The 19,761-nt window shown below is 37.3% G+C and overlaps 1 protein-coding gene across 6 annotated transcripts in view; it reads left to right on the top strand.

The window, feature by feature from the left end:
- RNASEH2B (ribonuclease H2 subunit B) overlaps positions 1 to 19,761 on the top strand; it is a 63,476-nt gene that overhangs the window by 15,364 nt on the left and 28,351 nt on the right. For 5 of the 6 annotated variants that reach the window (XM_032874108.1, XM_032874112.1, XM_032874107.1 and 2 more), the window contains exons 2-5: positions 8,841 to 8,912; positions 10,695 to 10,802; positions 14,874 to 14,950; positions 19,072 to 19,186. In XM_032874108.1, the coding sequence (XP_032729999.1) occupies positions 8,841 to 8,912; positions 10,695 to 10,802; positions 14,874 to 14,950; positions 19,072 to 19,186 (372 nt within the window). Of the gene's footprint in view, positions 1 to 8,840; positions 8,913 to 10,680; positions 10,803 to 14,873; positions 14,951 to 19,071; positions 19,187 to 19,761 lie in introns of all 6 variants that reach the window. The other variant, XM_032874111.1, reaches the window with a different exon arrangement.

Below are 19,761 nucleotides of genomic sequence, written 5' to 3' on the forward strand. Positions count from 1 at the left end.
GAAAAGAAACTAGATGGTAACTTGAATCCACACAAGATATTCAGAGCACTGGTAAAGATAATACAGAGGGAACTATAAAAGAGAGTACATGGTATTTTTGTTTGTGACTCTTTTCTATCTGATTTAAAATACAACTTCAGGGGCACCTGGGTGACAGTCAGTTGAGCATCAGACTCTTGGTTTTGGCTCAGGTCATAATCTAATTGTTGTGAGATCAAGTCCTGTGTCAAGTTCTGGGCTCAGTCTGGAGTCTGCTTAAGATTCTCTCCCCTTCCTTCTGCCCCTCCCATTCATGCTCTCGCTCGCTCTCTCTCTCTCTAAAATAAATACATGTCTTTTAAAAAATTTTTAAAAATACAACTTCATAAGGCAAAAGATATAAAATGGTTAATGGGCTTATATAAAGATATAATTTGTGTGCGTGTCATATATGCCTGTGTATATATGTATGTATATGGCACAGAATACTAGCGCAAAGGAGGAGGAGGAAAAGGAATGTATTGCAGGAAAGTTTCTGGTTACAATTGAAGTTTTCAAGTTAATATTAATCTGAACTACATTATTGTAAGTTAAGTTACTAAGTATAATTCTCAAGACAATGACTGAGAAAATAACTCCCCCAAAATATAGTAAAAGAATTGAAAAGAGAATTAAAACAATGCACTAGAAAAAAATCTATTAAACAGGATAGAAGGCAGTAATAGAGGAACAAACCATATGGCATATAGAAAATAAAGTTAAGTGGCAGATGTAAATCCTACCTATCTGTGATCACATTAAAGGTAAATGCATTAAACTTTCCTATTAAAAGGCAGAGATTGGCACAATGTGTGTGTGTGTGTGTGTGTGTGTGTGTGTGTGTGTGTAGGGGCATGACCCACCTGTATGTTATTTAAAAGATGCACACTTTAAATTAAAAGACACAAATAGGTTGAAAATAAACAGATAGAAAAGATATACCATGCAAACAGCAACCAAAGGAGAGTTGGAGTGGCTGTACTAATATCATATAAAATAGACTTTAAGACAAAAATTGTTGCTGGACACAAAAAGGGATATTTTTTAATGATAACAGTGTTAGTGTATTAGGAAGATACAATAATCATATATACACCTAATTATAGAGCCCCAAAACACATGAACCAAAACTTGACAGAATTGAAGGTAAATTTATGCAATTTAATAATAGGAGGAGATTTAAATAACCCTTTTCCAATTGGCTTAAACAACTAAGAGGAAGATCATCAAGGAAACAGAAGACTTGAGCAACACTATACAATGACTAGACTTAAGAGACATCTGTAGAACACTCCACTCAACAATGAGATACATACTCTCCCTAAGTGAACATGAAACATTCTCTAGAAAAAAACATCACAGGCCATAACAAACCTCACTACATTTAAAAGGATTGAAGTTATACAATATATGCTCTCCAAAAACACTGAAATGAAAATAGAAAGCAATAACAGAAGGAAATTTGGGGAATTCACAAATGTGGAAATTAAATGACACACTCTTAAAATAACCAGTGGATCAAAGTGAATGCAATGAGTGAAAATGACACAAAATATATAAAAAACATAAAGGATGCAAGTAAGTCAGTGTTCAGAGCAAAATATGTAGTTGCAGATGCCTAAAGGAGAAAGGTCTCAAATAACCTAAATTTCCAGTTTAAGAAACTAGAAAAAGGAAAACAAATCAAACCCAAAGCAAATAGAAAGGAAGGGAATGAAGATTAGAGTAGAAATAAAGAAAGTAGAGAATAGAAAAACAACAGAGAGAAAAATCAATGAAACCAAAGTTGGTCCTTTTGAAAACATCAACAAAATTACCAAATCTTTCGTTAAAATGACCAAGGAAAAAAAGAAGTTTCAAATTACTAAAATCAGGAAAGAAAGAGGGGACATCACTACTGACCTTACAGAAATGAAAAAGGATCATGGGGGACACTACAAACAACTGTATGCCAAGGAGATAGATAGCTTAGATGAAATGGACAAAGCTCTAGTATGGCATAAATTACCAAAACCAACTCAGGATGAAATAGAAAATCTGAATGGATCTATATAGCAAGTAAAGAAATTAAGTTAAATTAAAAGTTTCCCACAGGGGAAAAAAAAAAGCCCAATCTTTACATAGTTTCACTGGTATATTCCACTAAACATTGAGCATATTAATATGAATCCTTTACAAAGTTTTCCCCAAAAAAGGAAAGAGAACATTTCCCAAGTAATTCTACAAGGCCAATATTGCTTTCATACCAACACTAGACAAAGGCATAGGAAAAAATACAGATCAATATCCCTTATGAGCATAGATGCAAAAGACCTCAACAACTAACAAACCAAATCCAGAAGTATGTAAAAAGCATTATACACTATGACCAAGTGAGATTTATCGTAGGAATGCAATGTTGATTCAACATACTAAAATCAATCAATATAACATACCATTGTAATAAAATAAAAGCCGCAAACCACATAACCATCTTAACAGCCACAGAAATAGCGTTTGAGAAATTATGGCACTATTTCATCCTAAAACACAGTCCAAAAATTAGGAATAGGGAACTTTCTCAATCTGATAGAGGGCATCTGTAAAAAATCCACAAGTACCATCATGCTAACACATTTCATATGAAATTTTCTTTACATGTTGAAATGAAAATGCCTATTGGGTTAAGTAAAATATATTATTGACACTTATTTTACCTATTTTTAATGTGGCTCCTAGCAAATTTTAAATTTTATAATTTAAATTATAAATTTAAATTTATAAAATAAAATAAATAAATAAAATAAATACAAATAAATATAAATAAAAAATAAATATAAATTTAAATTATAAATATAAATCACCTTTGTGGAATGAATTTTATGTTCTTCACCCTGGGCCTCCAGGGTCTAGTAGATCTGGGCCCTATTCCCTGTCCTGTAAGTCTGGTTGATTGAAAGGGGAGGGTGGAGCATGGAGAGTGGAGCATGGAGACTGACTTAGTGGACTGGAGAAGAAGATGGGCATGAGGGGTGGGGGTGGGGCAGATAAAGAGCCCTTATGAATACAGTCTTGCTGTGAGAGCAGGGGGCTTTGTTTTATTCACAGCTGTATCCTTAGTGCCTAGGATAGTACTGGGAACAGAAAATTGGTAATAAAATAAAATAAAATAAAGATTGGTAATTTGGAAAAAAAAAGGTTCAGTAAGAGGGTGGTGTTTATTAGTGAATGGTTCTTTATTCAGCACCATACTTGGTGCTGTGGGTCCATAGCTTCTAGCAGACAAAAACGTGGTTTAGTGAGATCATACATGGCATCTGATCCCCCGACCATGCGATGAGCATACGAGATGGGACAGAGGACTGAGGGGAACTAGGAAGTGGGAGCTGGAGTTGGACAAAGTTAGTTTGTTGTTGCCAGGTTTGATTGTACAAGGCAAAATCTTTGCCTAGTGATTTTTTTTTTTCATATCTAGGGAGCACATATTTGAAGTGCGCCCTTTATGTAAAATCACCCGATTTCCAAATATTGGCACCTAAATTCAAATTTTTTCAAATGTGCACATCAAACAAAACCCTTCTGTGGCTTGAGTTTGGCCCAGGAGCCTCCTGAAGATTTCCCTGGTGAAGTGAAAGCATAATTCCCTTGACTTCTTAGCCATCACACCGAAGAACTTAATGTGAGGCACAGGAAGCCTTCTCAGACCTACTCTTCTTTGTTGTGTCCTCTATCTTAAGGTCTCAAATTCCATGTATTTCTTCTTCTTAGTAGCTGTTACATTTGGAGTCTACCTTTGTATGATTGTCTGACTCAGTATCTGTTTCTTCCAGGGAACATCCAAAAGTTCCTCATGGGAACAGGCTGGGTCTGCTTTGCTAATCAGTATTTAAAAACTGAATGAGTGAAGTAGGCGGGAGAGATTAATTTTAAAATTCATTCTGTTGTTAAAGAGGTAAAACAACCTGAGAATAGCATCTCGCTTGGAATTCTGTGTTGAAATATTCAATACAACTGCAGGTTATTTTATTGGCATAACTGAGAAAAGATGTCTTTTTTCCCATGCTACGTAGACATTTCAGCATTATCTACATTAATACATCTCAAAGTGTATTTCAGAGAACCCTGGCATTTGCAGCAGAACACATTAATGTCAGTATTTATTTGTACTTAGTAATTCCAAAGTTTACAGTTTGACATTTTAGGCTATAGTTAATCCTCTGGATTTAGTGCTCTTCCTGAGAAAAATGGAAACACTGCTTCCCTTGTAGAGTTGTTAAGAATATATATTTTAGACTTTTAGTATTTATAAATTTTAATCATTTTAAGCGATGGAAGAATGGGAAGGCTGAAGGAGAGCTGGCGAGAATTGCCATAACTGGAACTTTCTATTGAAAAAAAAGGAAACAAAAAAATCAATAATGATTCACCAAGTTCAAGTTGAAAGGTTTACTATAGTACTGAAGTAAAATCACAGGTGTATTGCTGAAGGAGAGAGGTCGCTTTTTCCATGCCTTGACATAATGGAGACAGTGAAGCTGAAATAGTGAGAAACAGCAGGGCGAAGGAGGGAAAACCACAACTGCTGTTTTAGTTTTGTGGAAAAGTTTTTAACAGTGCTAAACTTTATCCTTCACATTTTTATAAGTTGCAGGAAGGAAAGTCTTAAAAGACTCTTAAAATTAAATCTGTATGTGTCCATTTCTATAACATTCTCAAAATCACGAAACTGTAGAGATGGAGAACAGATTAGCGGTTGCCAGGGGTTGGAGTTGGGGCACAGGGTTCTATGAGCTTTCATCTAGTGCATCCTGAAGCTCTGTGTCTGTGAGCTTAAACATTTAGAATGATTTCCTCTTGATCCTTTCACCATTAGGAAATCACATCCTTTTAAAAAAAAATTTACTTATTTAATTCCTGTATAAGTAACATTCATATATTAATTTCAGGTGTATGATACAGTGATTCCACAGTCCACCACTCAGTGCTCATCACGATGAGGGCACTCTTGATCCCTTTCACCTGTTTCACCCATTCCCCCCACCCCCTTCCCCTCTGGGAACCACCAATCTTCTACAGTCAAGAGTCTGTTTTACTGTTTGTTTCTTTTTTTCTTTATTCGTATGTTTTGTTTCTTAAATTCCAAATAGGAGTGAAATTGTATGGAACAGTATGGAGCTCCTCAAAAAAATTAAAATTAGAATTGCCATATGATCCAGTAATTCCACTACTGGGTATTTACTCAAAGAAATGAAAAGACTAACTTGAAAAGACATGTGCACTCCTATGTGTACTGCAGCATCATTTACAATAGCCAAGATAGGGAAGCAACCCATGTGTCCATCAATAGCTGAATGGATATAGAAGAGGTGGTGTGTGAATACACCATAAAAAAGAAATGAAATTGCCATTTGCAGCAACATGGATGGAGCTAGAGGCTTTGGTGCTAAGTGAAGTCAGTCAGTGGGATGACCTTCTTTATTACTGGTAATGTTCTAAGTCTGTAATTAACAGAGCCAGTCCATCTTTCTTTTAATTAGTGTTAGCATGAAAAGCATATCTTCTTCCTTTGAATCAGCTTGCAGCTTTCGAGTGTTTCTGTATGCAGCATAGAGGATTACCTTACTTTTTTAACCAATCTGAAAATTTCTGCCTTTGAATTAGGATGTACAGACATTTACGTTGTGTGTGATTATTAATAGGGTTAGGTTTGAGTTTGTCATTTTGCTGTTTGTTTTCTGTTTGTCTCTTCTGTCCTTTTTAACTTCTTTCATTCCCCTTCTGCCTTTTTCTTTTTGGATTGAATTTTTTTTTATGGTTCTGTTTCATCTCCTATATTGTCTTATTAGTGACAGCATTTTTTCTTAATTTTGTGGCCACTTTGGGGTTTATTGCACACGTATATCGATCCCATCTACCTTCGGGTGATGTCACGCATTCCACAGATGGCAGAAGAAACTCACACAGTGGGATGAAACATACAGTAGTATGCTTTCCTTTCCTCTGTCCTGGCCTTCATGCTATCTTCTCATGTATTTTGTTTATATGTATGCTGTAAACCCCACACTAACTTGTTATTTTTGTTTAGTCAGTAATCTTTAAAGAGATTTAAGTAATAGAAAAAAAATTGTTATTGATTTACCCCTGTAGTCACCATTACCAGTGCTTCTCGTTTCTTTGTTTAAATTCTTATTTTCATCTGGCAGCCTACTCCTTCTGCCAGGACTTCCTTTAGCATTCCTGGTAGTGTGGGTCTATTGGTGGTTATTGCTCTCAGCTCCTGCATGTCTGAAAAAGTCTATTTATCACCTTTATTTTTTCAAGGGTAATTTCTCTGGGATCATCATGTTTTCTTTCAGTACTTTACAGATGTCTTCTGGCTTACATTGTTTCCAATGAGGAAACTTGCTGTGATTCTTAGTTTTGTTCCTCTGTACATAGTATGTCTTCTTTAACTCTGTCTGCTTTTAAGATCTGTCTCTTTATTACTGGCTTTGAAGTATTGATCGTGATATATAGTTTATTCCTATTTCCTGTGTTTTGGCTTTATTGAACTTCTTGGATGTGTAGGTTTATTGTTTTCATCAGATTTGAAAATATTTGGCTATAATTTCTTCAAATATTTTTTCCGTTCCCACATCCTCTCTTTCAGACACATGTATTAGGATGCTTGAAGTTGTCCCACAGTTCCTAATGTCTATTTATTTTTCATTCTTTTTTCTCTGTGTTTTCATTTCACATAGTTTCTATTGCTATGTCTTCAGTTCATTAATCTTTTCTTCCGCCATTAATCCCATTTAGTGTATTTTTCATTTCAACTTGGGTCTTTTGAGAAAACTTATGTGTCTCTACTTAATTTTTTGTGCATGAGGAATACCATCCTTACGCTCCTGCCTGTTCATTTGAACATCTGTATCTAATATCAGGACCCTTCTCTCATTAATTGGGTTCTTCATTTTTCTCATTTCGGGCCATATTTTTCTGCTTCTTTGAATACCCAGTAATATTTGCTTAGATGCCAGACATAGTGAATTTTACCTTTTTGGCCAAGGAATATTCTTGTATTCCTATTAAATAATCTTGAGCTTCATTCTGGGTCCCAGTGAAGGTACTCAGAAACAGTTTGATCCTTTTAGGTCTTGCTTTTTTTTTTTTTTTTTTTAAGATTTTATTTATTTATTTGACAGGCAGAGATTACAGGTAGGCAGAGAGGCAGGCAGAGAGACAGGAAGAAGCAGGCTCCCCACCGGGCAGAGAGCCTGATGTGGGGCTTGACCCCAGGACTCTGGGATCATGACCTGAGCCGAAGGTAGAGGCTTTAACCCACTGAGCCACCCAGGTGCCCCTCGGTCTTGCTTTTTCTTTTTTTTTTTTTAGGTCTTGCTTTTTAAATAAAATTAGTTTCTTGGTACCACAGCAGCATTCAGGCTAGGGTTCTTTGTTCCCTGCTGCTGAGGCAAGACCCTTTAATGTCCTTGGAATCAAGAGGCTTCCCCGTCTGTCTGGAGTTCCGAGCCCTGCATGAATGTGAGGTACTCTCCCCTCTCATCTCCTAGCCCTCGGGTAGTTTCATCACCTGCATGTACTGATCAGTTCTCGGTTGGATACTCAGGCAGTGTCCTCTGCACAGGTCTAGGGTTTTCTTTCTTTGTACCTCTCTCCTTTCCTGCGCGCCGCCCAGTGAACCTGAAGCCCCACCTTGTCAATGCAGGGTGTCTGCCAGCCTCCCCCTGGGGCAGGTGGAAACTCCTCATGGCGTATCATAGCGGTCACCTTAATTGTTGCCCATCTCTCAGGGATCACTATCCTGTACGGCTCAATGCCCTGTGTCATGAACATAATAGTTTCCTATGTTTTGTTGTTGTTGTTGTTCTCATTGATGGTTTTAGGTGGGAGGGTAAATAAAGTTCTTGGTATTCCATTTAGTTGCGATTGGAAATCTCAAAATTGGGGTTTATTTTTTCTTTCGCTTATTTAATATTCCTCTTATTTGAAGAAGAAAGTTGTATTTTAACCATTTATGTGTAAGCCGATTTCTAATCATGCTTGCTGTATTCAAGTTTATGAAGATCTGAAGTGGGGTAAAGGGGGGGCACAGAAAATAAAAACAATGAAGTGCCACTGCTTACCCCAAAGCTCTCTGATTTACGCTTTGGTAGGTTGTTGATCTGCTGGATTATGAGACCCCTTTGTTCCTTTTGGAGAGAGAGAGTCACCAAATGCGTTCTGTGAATGTGCACTCAAAATATATGGAAGATGTTATAAATCAAATGGTCATGGTCTTTGTGTTTTGATCTACACCATTAAAACTTCGACAGTAAAATATTGTAGAGGAAATGTAATGAGGGAACTTACTTCAGTAGATATTAAAATGTATTTTAAAGCTATAATAATGAAAATATTGAAGTAGTAATGCTAATATTGACACAGACTAGTAGACCAAAATAGAATTTCCATAGGCAGACTTATAAATGTAGTTTAAACATTTAGCATAAAGGAACTATTTCGGGCATACGTTATTCAGAAGATAACGTTGGTACAACCGGACAGTTCATTGAAAAAAAGAAAAGTTGGATCTTCTCTCCATACTTTAAACCTAGCTTTATTTCAGATAGATTAAAGATAACAACGTTGTTGGGAGAAAATGTAAGTGATTCATATAGGCTTGAGGGAGAGAGGGCCTTTTTAAGTATGACACAGAGGGTACGACCAAATTGGAGTTAGAGAGTTTACAAAGAAAAATCATTCAAACAGAAGGAAAAAAGAGAGAGAGAGAGAATAAGGTAAATAAGGTGAGCAAGAAAGCAAATGTCTTTTAATTTAACAAATTCATTATTTCTTTTCAGAATATTTAAAAGATGCTTCAAAGAAGATGAAAAGTGGGCTTATATTTGTAAAATTGGTTAACCCATGTTCAGGTAAAGTTCCCTCCCCCTTCTCTTCTGATTACAGTAACTCTAATATTTTTTAAACATTGCGCATAAAAAGTGTATATACTTATTTACCTTTGTACGTTTGTTCTTCCTTAATAGGTTTTAAAAGTAAGTTGGCATTGCTGGGTGACAACAGCGAGCTTGGCATAAATTTTGTTTATTTCTTCTCCTAATTTAAATCCATAGAACTGTTCACTCATCAGAAATACATACAAGACAGAAAGTGGTGTGTTTGGCTTCTCTCTGAAAACAGACTGTTTTTCTCTAGCTTTCTTAAGCCAATTCTTCTTAAATAGTTATCCAATATTAATGTCCACTTATATTCATTTTATGTTGTAAAATAAACAGCCAGAGTAAAAAAGAAAAAATAGAGTTTTTACTTGACATGCCAAGATTTTGAGTGTTTTCATTTTTAGTGGTACTTTCCTTATTTTGTTCTAACCAAAAGGTGGTATATTTGTTCCCATTCAAAGAGGTGATTTTTTTTATATATTAAAAGCACTGTATATAGATACATATTTTATTGCAACTAATTTCATTTTAACTTTATATTCAATGCATTTTGTTTCCTAATTTTTAGGCAAAAATATTAAAATATACCATAAAATATAGTAATCCTGATATTTATCTCTATGTGGGGTTTTTTTGTTAATTTATTTCACAAGGTTTATGTTATAGGGTTGTTATTAATTTTGTAAGATTTTGTGTAGACATCTGATACTTAGCAAATTAGAACATTGTGCTGGCGGGTACAATATTGAATAGTAAAAGCAAGAGAAATTTATTGGGTAGTGCCTTGTTACCATTGTTGATGGAAAGACATAAATAGAAGCCACAAAAAAGGCAAAAAGTCCAGGCTTCTTCCAGTTTCCTTTTCCTCAAGATGGAATTGAATTTGAATTGAAGATTCCTATTATCTTTAACTTCTAATTTTTTTTTCACATTTTTTTCTAGAGAAGTTTTAGGTAGCAGTAAAGGTTGTAAAGCATTTAATGAAAGTAAAGGTATACAAAAAAGTCAGGCTTCTTGTAAAATTTCTGTTTTATCTACATGTCCATAAACAACAGAGGAACAAATATTCGCATTTACTACATTGACTGGAAAAATAAAGGCTAACATGTGCTGAACATATACTATTTTAGGAAATTTACATGTGTTCTGCCTTTCTGATCCTTACAAAACCCTGTGAAGTAGGTTCCCTATTGCTTCCATTTTACAGATACGGAAACAGAGGCACCAAAAGGTTTGCACAACTTCCTCAAAGGCACACGCCCAGCATGTGGTCCACATAGATTCAAACTCAGGGTTCTTGATAGTGCTGTGTTTAGAAAAAAATTTCATGCATCAAAGGGCCCTTGCCTTTCTCACTTAGTGCTGGCCCTCAGGGTCTATCTTGGTCCCTCTGGTGACAGGACCCACATGCCAGCTCAGTTCATCTGGCAGAAGCGCCAGGCTTGGGTAGTTTAAGAACTGGTTTCCCCTTGCGATCTAATGGAGGAGTCAATGAGAGGCTTTGTAGCAGTTAAGATGAATGATTGCGTTTTTTTTTTTTTTTAATTTATTGGTTTAAGTTCAGTGAGGATTATAGATCTGAGAAACAAGCATCTGTATATAATAGCTATAAACTTTCCTCAGAGTCAGTTTGTATAGAATATATCTATGTATGTTTATGTCCATATTAGGAACATTCCTCAGAACTATTGGACAGTCTTTTGATTTTGTGTGTGTGTGAAAACTTACAAATAAAAAACAGATCTGTCTTAACAGGGGAAGGAACCATTTACTTGTTCAATATGTGTCAACAGCAGCTGTTTGAAATAAAAGTTTTCAAGGAAAAACACCATTCTTGGTTTATAAATCAATCAGTCCAATCAGGTAAGTGACTAGTGTATATATTTCTGTTAACTAAACACATACTCTAGCTTTTCCATCCTTCATGCGTTGGAGTGCAGGCCTATCTGCCCAGTTTGGAGTCTGGTCCATGTTTTGGCCTTCCTTGGCATCAGAGCAGGATTTAATCAGGGGGAAAGGAAAGATGGTTTGAACAAGTTTAAATCAGTATCTATGTATCTTAGATAGTAGGCGAATTTAAACTAGTAACTCCACTTTGTCTCCTAAAACACAGATGCCTCCCCGGTCGGGAATTAGGTCATTTTTCTAACACGGGAACGTACACTGTGTGGACTGGGAACTCTTTGTTCTTCTTTTAGACACTTTTGAGGATCTTCAGGTGTTAACGTCTTACTTCTGTGCAAATGGATGCACTTCTAAAATGAAATAGAATATAACAAAGATTTTTTTAACGTGTCGTCATAAAATTACTACTGTCCCCACCCTTCACTCCCCCAACACACATACCCAACCCCAAAGTTCTGATTCTTTTAATGTTCCTCTAATTTGGGGGCAGTGTTGAGTCAGAAGGCGAAAGGATTCCACATGTTCTGATGGTTCAAGGAGTCGGGGGAAGGGCGAGTCAGCGATAGTTGAGGCCATTGTACATTCCCTCTACCTGTGTTCTCATTGTTTCCTGAGAGTATTTTCTATTTCTTTGTAAGCCCTCTGCTTTCTGTTGACTGTGTATGTCTCCACTTAGAGCCAATGTAGAAAGGCCAATTTGTCTTTCTTCTAGGACGTTCCAGAACAAGAGTTTATTGTTGGTGATAAATTTCATATACCTGTGTGCATGAAAATATTTGAAATGGCTTTCAGTTGCCAAAATGCAATGGCAGGACTGTGATAGAGTCTGGCAGGTGGAAAGTATATATTCCCTTTTATTGTTGCTGCTATGCTTATTCGTTTGGCAAAGTATGAGAGTTCTAACTTCTAACGTAATACACTTGCAGTTGGGTTTAGCTAGGTAGACACAATAATATCCTGATGAAACTGGGAAATATTGGGAGGCAGTGATTGATCACCTCTCCTGGACTGTCTGAGTTGGTACCTGCTTTTTTTTCTTTTTAATAGACCTTATTTATTTGAGTGGTTTTATGTTCATAGCAAAGGTGCCTGCTTTTTTCATCATTGTCTTCTTTTTAAACTTAGCCTTGAATAAAGAGCTGCTTTTAAGAATAGCCACCAGGATATTGTTTTCAGAACTAGAAACCTGTTCCTAATTTCTATCACGGATGCCTCATATAAAATGAGCTTAGAGCTTCTGATAGGTTGTTTTCATAAGTTTCTCTTCTACTTTAAAAAAATAATCAAGTAATATCATAATATGAAATTACTTTCTTAATGTTTTTTTACTTTCTGTGAATTGAAATCATATATATAATTTAGGGTTAGAATTTCTTGGTTGTATAGGTAGGTTGCTCTGTTAGGGAATCAAAGAAAGTACATATGTTTCCTGAAACCAAAATAAATATAAAGATAAAGGAATTGTTTATTGTTCCATGTGATGAAATATCTCTTCTCGTTCACCTCCATGGAAGAAGGAGTGTGTAAGAAGGAGCTTAGCGAGGCTGTGATAAAGGAAGGAGGAGTGGGGACTAGGTAGTTAGTTTTCTTGATTTGCTTCTTTTCCTTCTAGCCTGGATAGTAACCTTACTACAGAGTCTCCTGTTCCTTATGTTCAGTCTTGTTCGACTTGTTTCCTCTTGCCTTTTCCTTAGGGAGTAGGAGGATAGGGTAAGGTCTGAATAGGGTGGGGTCTCAGGTGGGGAACTACCTTCTCAGCTTTGAATTATTGGCAATTCCAAGCTGTGAACGCACAGACCATAGAAGGAGCTATTCATGGAGAGAATAATATTGCTTGCCCATGGCTTCATCCTCAAACGCATAGAAAATGACATTTTACTGCAGCTTTATAGATAAACTTACACATACAGGTCTCCTAATGTTTGCCTGGTTCACGTTTTGTCAGTATTTCCCCCAACTTTGCCCTTTTTGGGGGTGGTAGGAGGACCTCTGTTAAAAATGATTTTTATGGACTCTGGGAAACAAACTGAGGGTTTCAGAGGGGAGGAGGGAGAGGGGATGGGTTAGCCTGGTGGTGGGTATTAAGGAGGGCACGTATTGCAATGAGCACTGGGTGTTACATCAAACAATGAATCACAAAACACTACATCAAAAACTAATGATGACTAACATAACACAATAAAAACACAATAAAAAATGATTTCTAAATATTTCATATCTTCTTTATTCATTCATCCTTCAGTGGACACTTAGATTGTTCCCATCCCTTGGCTATTGTAAATAATGCTGCAGTAAACATCAGGGTGCATGTATCTTTTTGAATTAGTGTTTTTATTTTCTTTGGGTAAATACCCAGTAGTGGAATTACTGGATCATATGATATTCCTATTTTTACTTTTTTGAGGAACCTCCATACTGTTTTCCACAGTGGCTGAACCAGTTTGCATTCCTGCCAGTAGTGCACAAGGGTTCCTTTTTCTCTACATCCTTGTCAGCACTTGTTATTTATTATATTTTTTATTATTTTCATTTATTATTATTATTTCTTGTATTTGATTTTAGCCATTCTAACAGGTGGGAGATGATATTTCAATGTGGTTTTTATTTGCATTTCCCTGATGTTGAGTGACGTTGGGCATCTTTTCATGGGTCTGTTGGTCATGTATGTCTTCTCTGAAAAAATGTCTATTCAAGTCTTTGGCCCATTTTTAATCAAATTATTTGTTTTTCTGGGATTGAGTTATACAAGTTCTTTATGTAGTTTGGGTATTAACCCTTTATGGGATATATCATCTGCAAATATCTTTTTCCATTTGGTAGTTGCCTTTTCCTTTGGTTGATGGCTTCCTTCACTGCAGATCTTTTTTTTTTTTTTTTTTTTTGGTGTAGTTCCAATGGTTCATTTTTGCTTTTGTTTCCCTTTCCTGAGGACATATATCTATATCTATCTATATGTACATATAGATATAGATATATACATATAGTATATGTACATATAGATGTCTATCTATATCTATATGTATATAGATACATATCTATAGATAGATAGATACACACAGACACACTTACACTTAAAATGGATTATTACTCAGCCATAAAAAGGAATGGGATCTGGCCATTTGTGACAACATGGATGGACCTAGAGGGTATAATGCTACATGAAATAGGCCAGACAGAAAAACAAATACCATATGATTTCACTCATAAATGGAATTTAAGAAACCAAACAATAAAAAAGAAACAAATTTAAAAAAAATTCTTTTTTTTTTTTTTAAAGATTTTCTTTATTTGAGAGAGAGCACAAGTTGGGGATAGAGACACACAGACTCCCCACTGATCAGAGAGCCCAACACGGGGCTTAATCCCAGGCACCCACCCCCATCATGACCTGAGCCAAAGGCAGATGCCTAACTGACTGAGCCACCCAGCCACTCCCCAAAAAACAGACTCTTAAATACAAAGGGCAAACTAGTGATTGCCAGAAGGAAGGTGGGTTGGGGGGTGGCTGAAATAAATAAAGGAGATGAAAAGGTACAGACTTCCAGTTGTAAAATAAACAAGTCACAGAAGTGAAAAGTACAGCATAGAGTCTATCAGTAAGACTGTAATAATGTTGTGTGCTGACAGATGGTGACTACACTTACCGTAGCACATTCTGCCTTTCAAAAGAGTCATGTAGAATCATGCGCCTATGTAAGAAGAGCTTCTGAATTTAGAATTTCACATATATTTTTCAAGGAATGGTTTCCATATTGGGATTATAACTAAGTTGTCTTTCTTTCTTTTTTTTTTTTTTTAAGATTTTTATTTATTTATTTGACAGACCGAGATCACAAGTAGGCAGGCAGAGAGAGAGGAGGAAGCAGGCTCCCTGCTGAGCAGAGAGCCCGATGCTGGGCTCGATCCCAGGACTCTGGGATCATGACCTGAGCCGAAGGCAGAGGCTTTAACCCACTGAGCCACCCAGGCGCCCCACTAAGTTGTCTTTCTAAGACATTTAAATCCTTTTGTTCTCTTTTTAATCTGTAGGAGGTCTTCTCCACTTTGCCACACCCATGGACCCTCTATTTCTGCTTCTCCACTACCTCAGAAAGACTGGTAAAGAGGTGAGTTTCTCTGTTTGGGACTTTAACAGTGAGGGAACAGAATAGATCGTTTTTTGCTTGATCTTCTTTCTCTCCTTTTAATGACCCAAATGTAGAGTCCCAACAATTCAGATATAATTTGGTTTGATTCAGGTTGGTAGATTTGGTCTAGAACACCTGTATCACGTGTGCTGGGGTGGGTGAGAGCACTGACAGAAACCTGAGTACCTGCACTCATCTCTGACTGCTTTACCTGTGACACTTATGACTGGCCTAGTCCTCTATGCCCCATGATTTACTTGTTTGACAAAAAGCCTAAGGTTGAGGAGGATTTTATCGTTAAGTACTCATTCGTTTTGAAATACAATACAAATGTTAAGAAACTGACCCTGGCCCTTAAGAGAGGAAAGAATACATTTTCTTTCATTTTCTTTCTGTGCGATGTTAAATAGGTCAGCTGGGGTGTGCCTAGTAAAAGCTCACTAACCTGGAAGCTGTACTTGCGACTCAAGGAATCCTATGTAACTGAAATACACCCTTCCAATAAAAGCGTTCATTAACAGTAATCGTTTCAGTCAGAGGTTCGAAAACATTTAGGTTTTAAGATACCTTTGTACTTCTAAAAATGTTTTAGGATCCCCAAAAGCTTTTTGTTCCTGTGGGTTTTGTCTATCGATATTTACTGCATTAAAAATTAAAACTGAGAAACTTAAAATAGTTCTATTAATTTATTTTGAAATAAAAATAATGAGCCCACTACGTGTTCCCATAAATAACACGTTTTTAATGAAACAAGTAACAAAATTCAGTGAAGAGTGCGGCGTTTTCCAGTTTTGCAAATCTTGTTGATGTCTGGCTGAATAGAGGACATCGAGATTCTCCTATCTGGTTCCGCATTCGGTCCATTTCCGTGTATTGTTTCCGTGGAGGTGTATGAAGAATTTGCAGCCTCACACAGACATGGAGTCCGAAAAGGGAGGACTGGTACAATAGCACTTTCAGATAACTGTATTCTTTGATACTAATCTAAAAACCAACAAGGGGAAGTGGTTTCTTAGAAATCCATTGCAGTGTAGAATCTGAAACCCTGTCAGTGAATTTCCTGTGTTCTGTTTACATGAGAATCCATTGGTTTGCCTTGTACCGAGAATGGATTTTTTTACCCATGTAGGACTTTGTAATATCATGTCTTGGTCATTTGGAAAATACTGCTCCACCGATTTCTGCAGATCTTCCAAATGTTAACACATCTCCTTTCTCTCTCTCCCTCCTCTGTTAATATCACCACTGATCTCATCAGAAAACTATATATTGGGATGCTGTCATAGCAGATAAACGTTTCTACAATTCTAATTTTGGCTTAGAAGTTAAAATTGTATCACCGGCTGCAAGTACTTTCAGTCTTTTCCTTGAAGTCACAGGCTCACTTCTTTTATGTTCTGCCAAATACCCATGTCTGAACAGCACTAGTCCGTAATGGTTTTTTCAGTTAAAAATGGTATCCCACAAAAAGTAGTTATTTCTGCCTTTGACTCAGTGATGCAAGCACTTTTCCTTGAGGTGATTACTGCACCTGGGTAGCAGCAGAAGGGGCTTCAGCATCACTTTTAACACAGAGAATATTTAAAAGATTTGCACTCAGGGTCAAGGTTTAACTAAAAGTAATTGCTTTTACTCCTTGATCAAGGGTATCCTGAAGTGACACTGGCTTTCTTTCTTTCTTTCTTTCCTTTTTTTTTTTTTTTTACCTGCCTGCGTGGCAGTGAAGAGCACAGGAGCTGCAGGACAGGTTGGTGCCGTGGCCATGACTGGTGCTAAGAAGCCTGCAGTTCTTCCTCCCTTGGCCGTGCACATGTCAGCACACTGAAGATGCAGATAGCATCCTAGCATTATTGTGAAAATAGTCTTGAGCTCTGGACCCCCTGAAAGGGTCTGAGACACCCCCCAGCATCTACCAACCACAGTCTGAAAATCTGTGAATTAACAATTTTAAGGAATAAGTGTTATTTTAAACTGCTTAGAAGAATCTGGTCTTTGTACTCTGATATTTGCTTATATAGTTTAAATGTTTATGGGCTTGTCTTATTTAGTCCTTACACCAAATTTCCAAAACTTCCATACGGTGGGTTTATCAGTTTAATTTGCTGTAAAAACCAAAAGCAATAAAACGGACTTCGAACTTTAAGTCACGCTGTCTCTGGAAGCAGCTTAGCCTCTTTGTTCCCCTCCTTTCCTACATCCTCTGTCCGTTACCCTGGATTGGCGAAGTTTTATTCCTTACTTCATTCATGGTGCTCATTCTCTGGAAGCTACCATGGAGCCAGCATATTTAGGGTATATGAGCGGCGAGGACAGTAAGTCTTCATCTCTAAATGAACAGAAATGGTCTGGTCACCACCAGAAGCAAGGAGCTGATAGTATTCAGTTGAATACTTCACTTGGCTCCCATTTGTTTTCTAGGTTACATTAACAGAGGGAAAGTCACCAGCCAGCCTTAGCACCTGTACTGATGCACATTTAAAGCCCCTCCCCCCATGTTGTGGGGTTGTTTCCCTGTGTCCCACTGAAACCATGACCATGATGAATTACCCTCACCCTGGGCCTCTTGGGAGTCCGGAGGGCTGTTTCAAGTCATCAGACACAGAATGAAGCAGAGTGGTGATTGGCTTTCACTGTAAACCATCTTACGTTTTCTTCTCAAATACTTGAAGTACACTATAAAATAACTCATGAAACATTTAGGTATTTCCTTCCCTGCATGTTAGACACAATATTTTCTTATTGAGTTAAAGAATATTGGTATGCACTTTTGAAATGTTGACCTGGGCTTTTTTAATCATAAGATTTAACATCAGAAAAGTTCTTCTAGAATTTCTAGCTATCCCAACTGTTACTAACTTTATATTCAAAACAAGTTGCTTCTTGTATTACCTTTTTGAGTATATATGGTAAAGAAAGTGAGAATGAAATATTAATTACTTATGAAATTAACATAACTGTGTGGCAGTTCATTGTATATGATTATTGTTTTAAATTGCTAAATACTTAAAATACTTGTTGACCATGAAAGAATATACATTAAGGTAGATATCTAAAGACAGGCAGACTTGGAAAATGTGTGGATATTGTTACTATCTGAAGGAAGAAGACAGTATTGAAATTGAGGCATTTCTTGCCACTCGTTGACTTAACAGAAAGTATGACAAGCTTTGACGTATGCTACTGAATGAATGAGATTTCACCCTTCAAACCAAAGAAAGCTGCATTTGCAGAAAGAAAACTGATCAGACGGTTTCTTTGTCTCCAAATGGAGTTGTCACCAAGACAGAAAAGCAGAGTGAGCTAAAAGTGGGACATGGGCAGAACCATACATTTTTTTATAAAGTTCACTATTTCCAAGTCAAGGGTGTAATGATTTAGACAGACTCCATGCTCCTGCACAGTTAAGTAAAAATAACCTGATTGAGAAGAAGAATATTCTGAACTTCTATGTTCTGAATTCTGGCCCATTGGCTACCAGGCCTTGCACAACTCTGGAGATGGGCCTGATTTAATATGTGTATAGCTTCCTTGTACTTATCCCTCTGGCTATCTTTTCTTTTATCATGGTCTACATTTGGAAGCACTATCAGATAGTTCTGGCAGGAGCAGATTCATTTTGGTAATTTTCTCCTTGCTGTAGCATTTCTTTCTTCAGCCCTGGGGTAAGGATAGGGAGGGAAGCTATTTGCTCTGTGTGTGATCTGGGCTTTTTCCTGAGTGATGGTTAGGACCCCTGCTCTGTGACCTCAGTTGGTTCTTTCTCACAGTGAATGGGTTGGACTAACCCAGTGCAATCTCTACCATTTCCGTAAGCTTCCACGGCTTCTAGCGCTCTTCTAGAACTTTTCCCTCCTGTGACTGTACTTTTGATATGGGTGGTATGCTGGTTGGAACCCCAGGGCTTTCAAGAGCTTCCTAGAGGGACCTGAGAGTCCATTCTGGAGCCTGTCCCAGTGGAGGGGTTCTTTAGGTGAGATAAGTGACTTTGAACTCAGTTTAAAGGTCCAGCTATGAGATGATATATCTTTTTCTTTTTTTTCTAATGTGTGAGTTTGCTGACTGGAGTGCTTGCCTTCTGACTGAATGAAGTCTTTTTTCAGGGAAAATTCCAGCCCCTAAATCAAGTTGTGGTGGATGACATGTTTCCAAATTGCATCTTGTTGCTGAAACTTCCTGATCTCGAGAAGTTACTTCGACATGTGACAGAGGAGAAAGGTAGAGTATATGGCCTTTGAAATCAGGCTTATGGCTGCTGGAAAGGCTGGGCGCCTGTCCCTCTGAATATAAGGCCTGTTCTATGTCAGTCGGAGGGGAAGCTGTCATTCAGACTTGCTTCCGCTCGTCAGTGCTAGTCCTCTGTTGCACTGGACTGTTCAGTGTTGGAAATTCTAACCAGTGGAATATGGTGGCCTGTCTCCCACAGGGCCAGAAATCACGAGGCTTGGGCTTTGGTCTCAGTTCTTCTTTGAACTAGTCTGTGACTTCAGTTAAGTTCCTTGACTGTTTTCTGCCTCAGATTTCTCTCTTGTAAAATTACATAAAGCCTGTACCTTCATTAAATCAAGAAGTTTTTATTGAATGCCTGCGAAGAAGCATATGTTGATCACTAGAGTTAAACTAGTCATAAATAAGACATTATCCTTTCCTTTCTAGGCTTTGAGTCTATTGGGGGCAAATGCAAATAGGGCAGTGAGAGCAGAGAGTAATCAAAGTGAACTCCTGGCTTTCTGGGGATGCACAGGACAGATTTATAATCTGGTGGCTGGGGAGTGCAGGGAGTTGGCTATGGT

Source organism: Lontra canadensis, unplaced genomic scaffold (assembly GCF_010015895.1).
Source record: "Lontra canadensis isolate GAN:19392208 unplaced genomic scaffold, GSC_riverotter_1.0 scaffold51, whole genome shotgun sequence".
In the NCBI taxonomy this organism is placed as follows: domain Eukaryota; kingdom Metazoa; phylum Chordata; class Mammalia; order Carnivora; family Mustelidae; genus Lontra; species Lontra canadensis.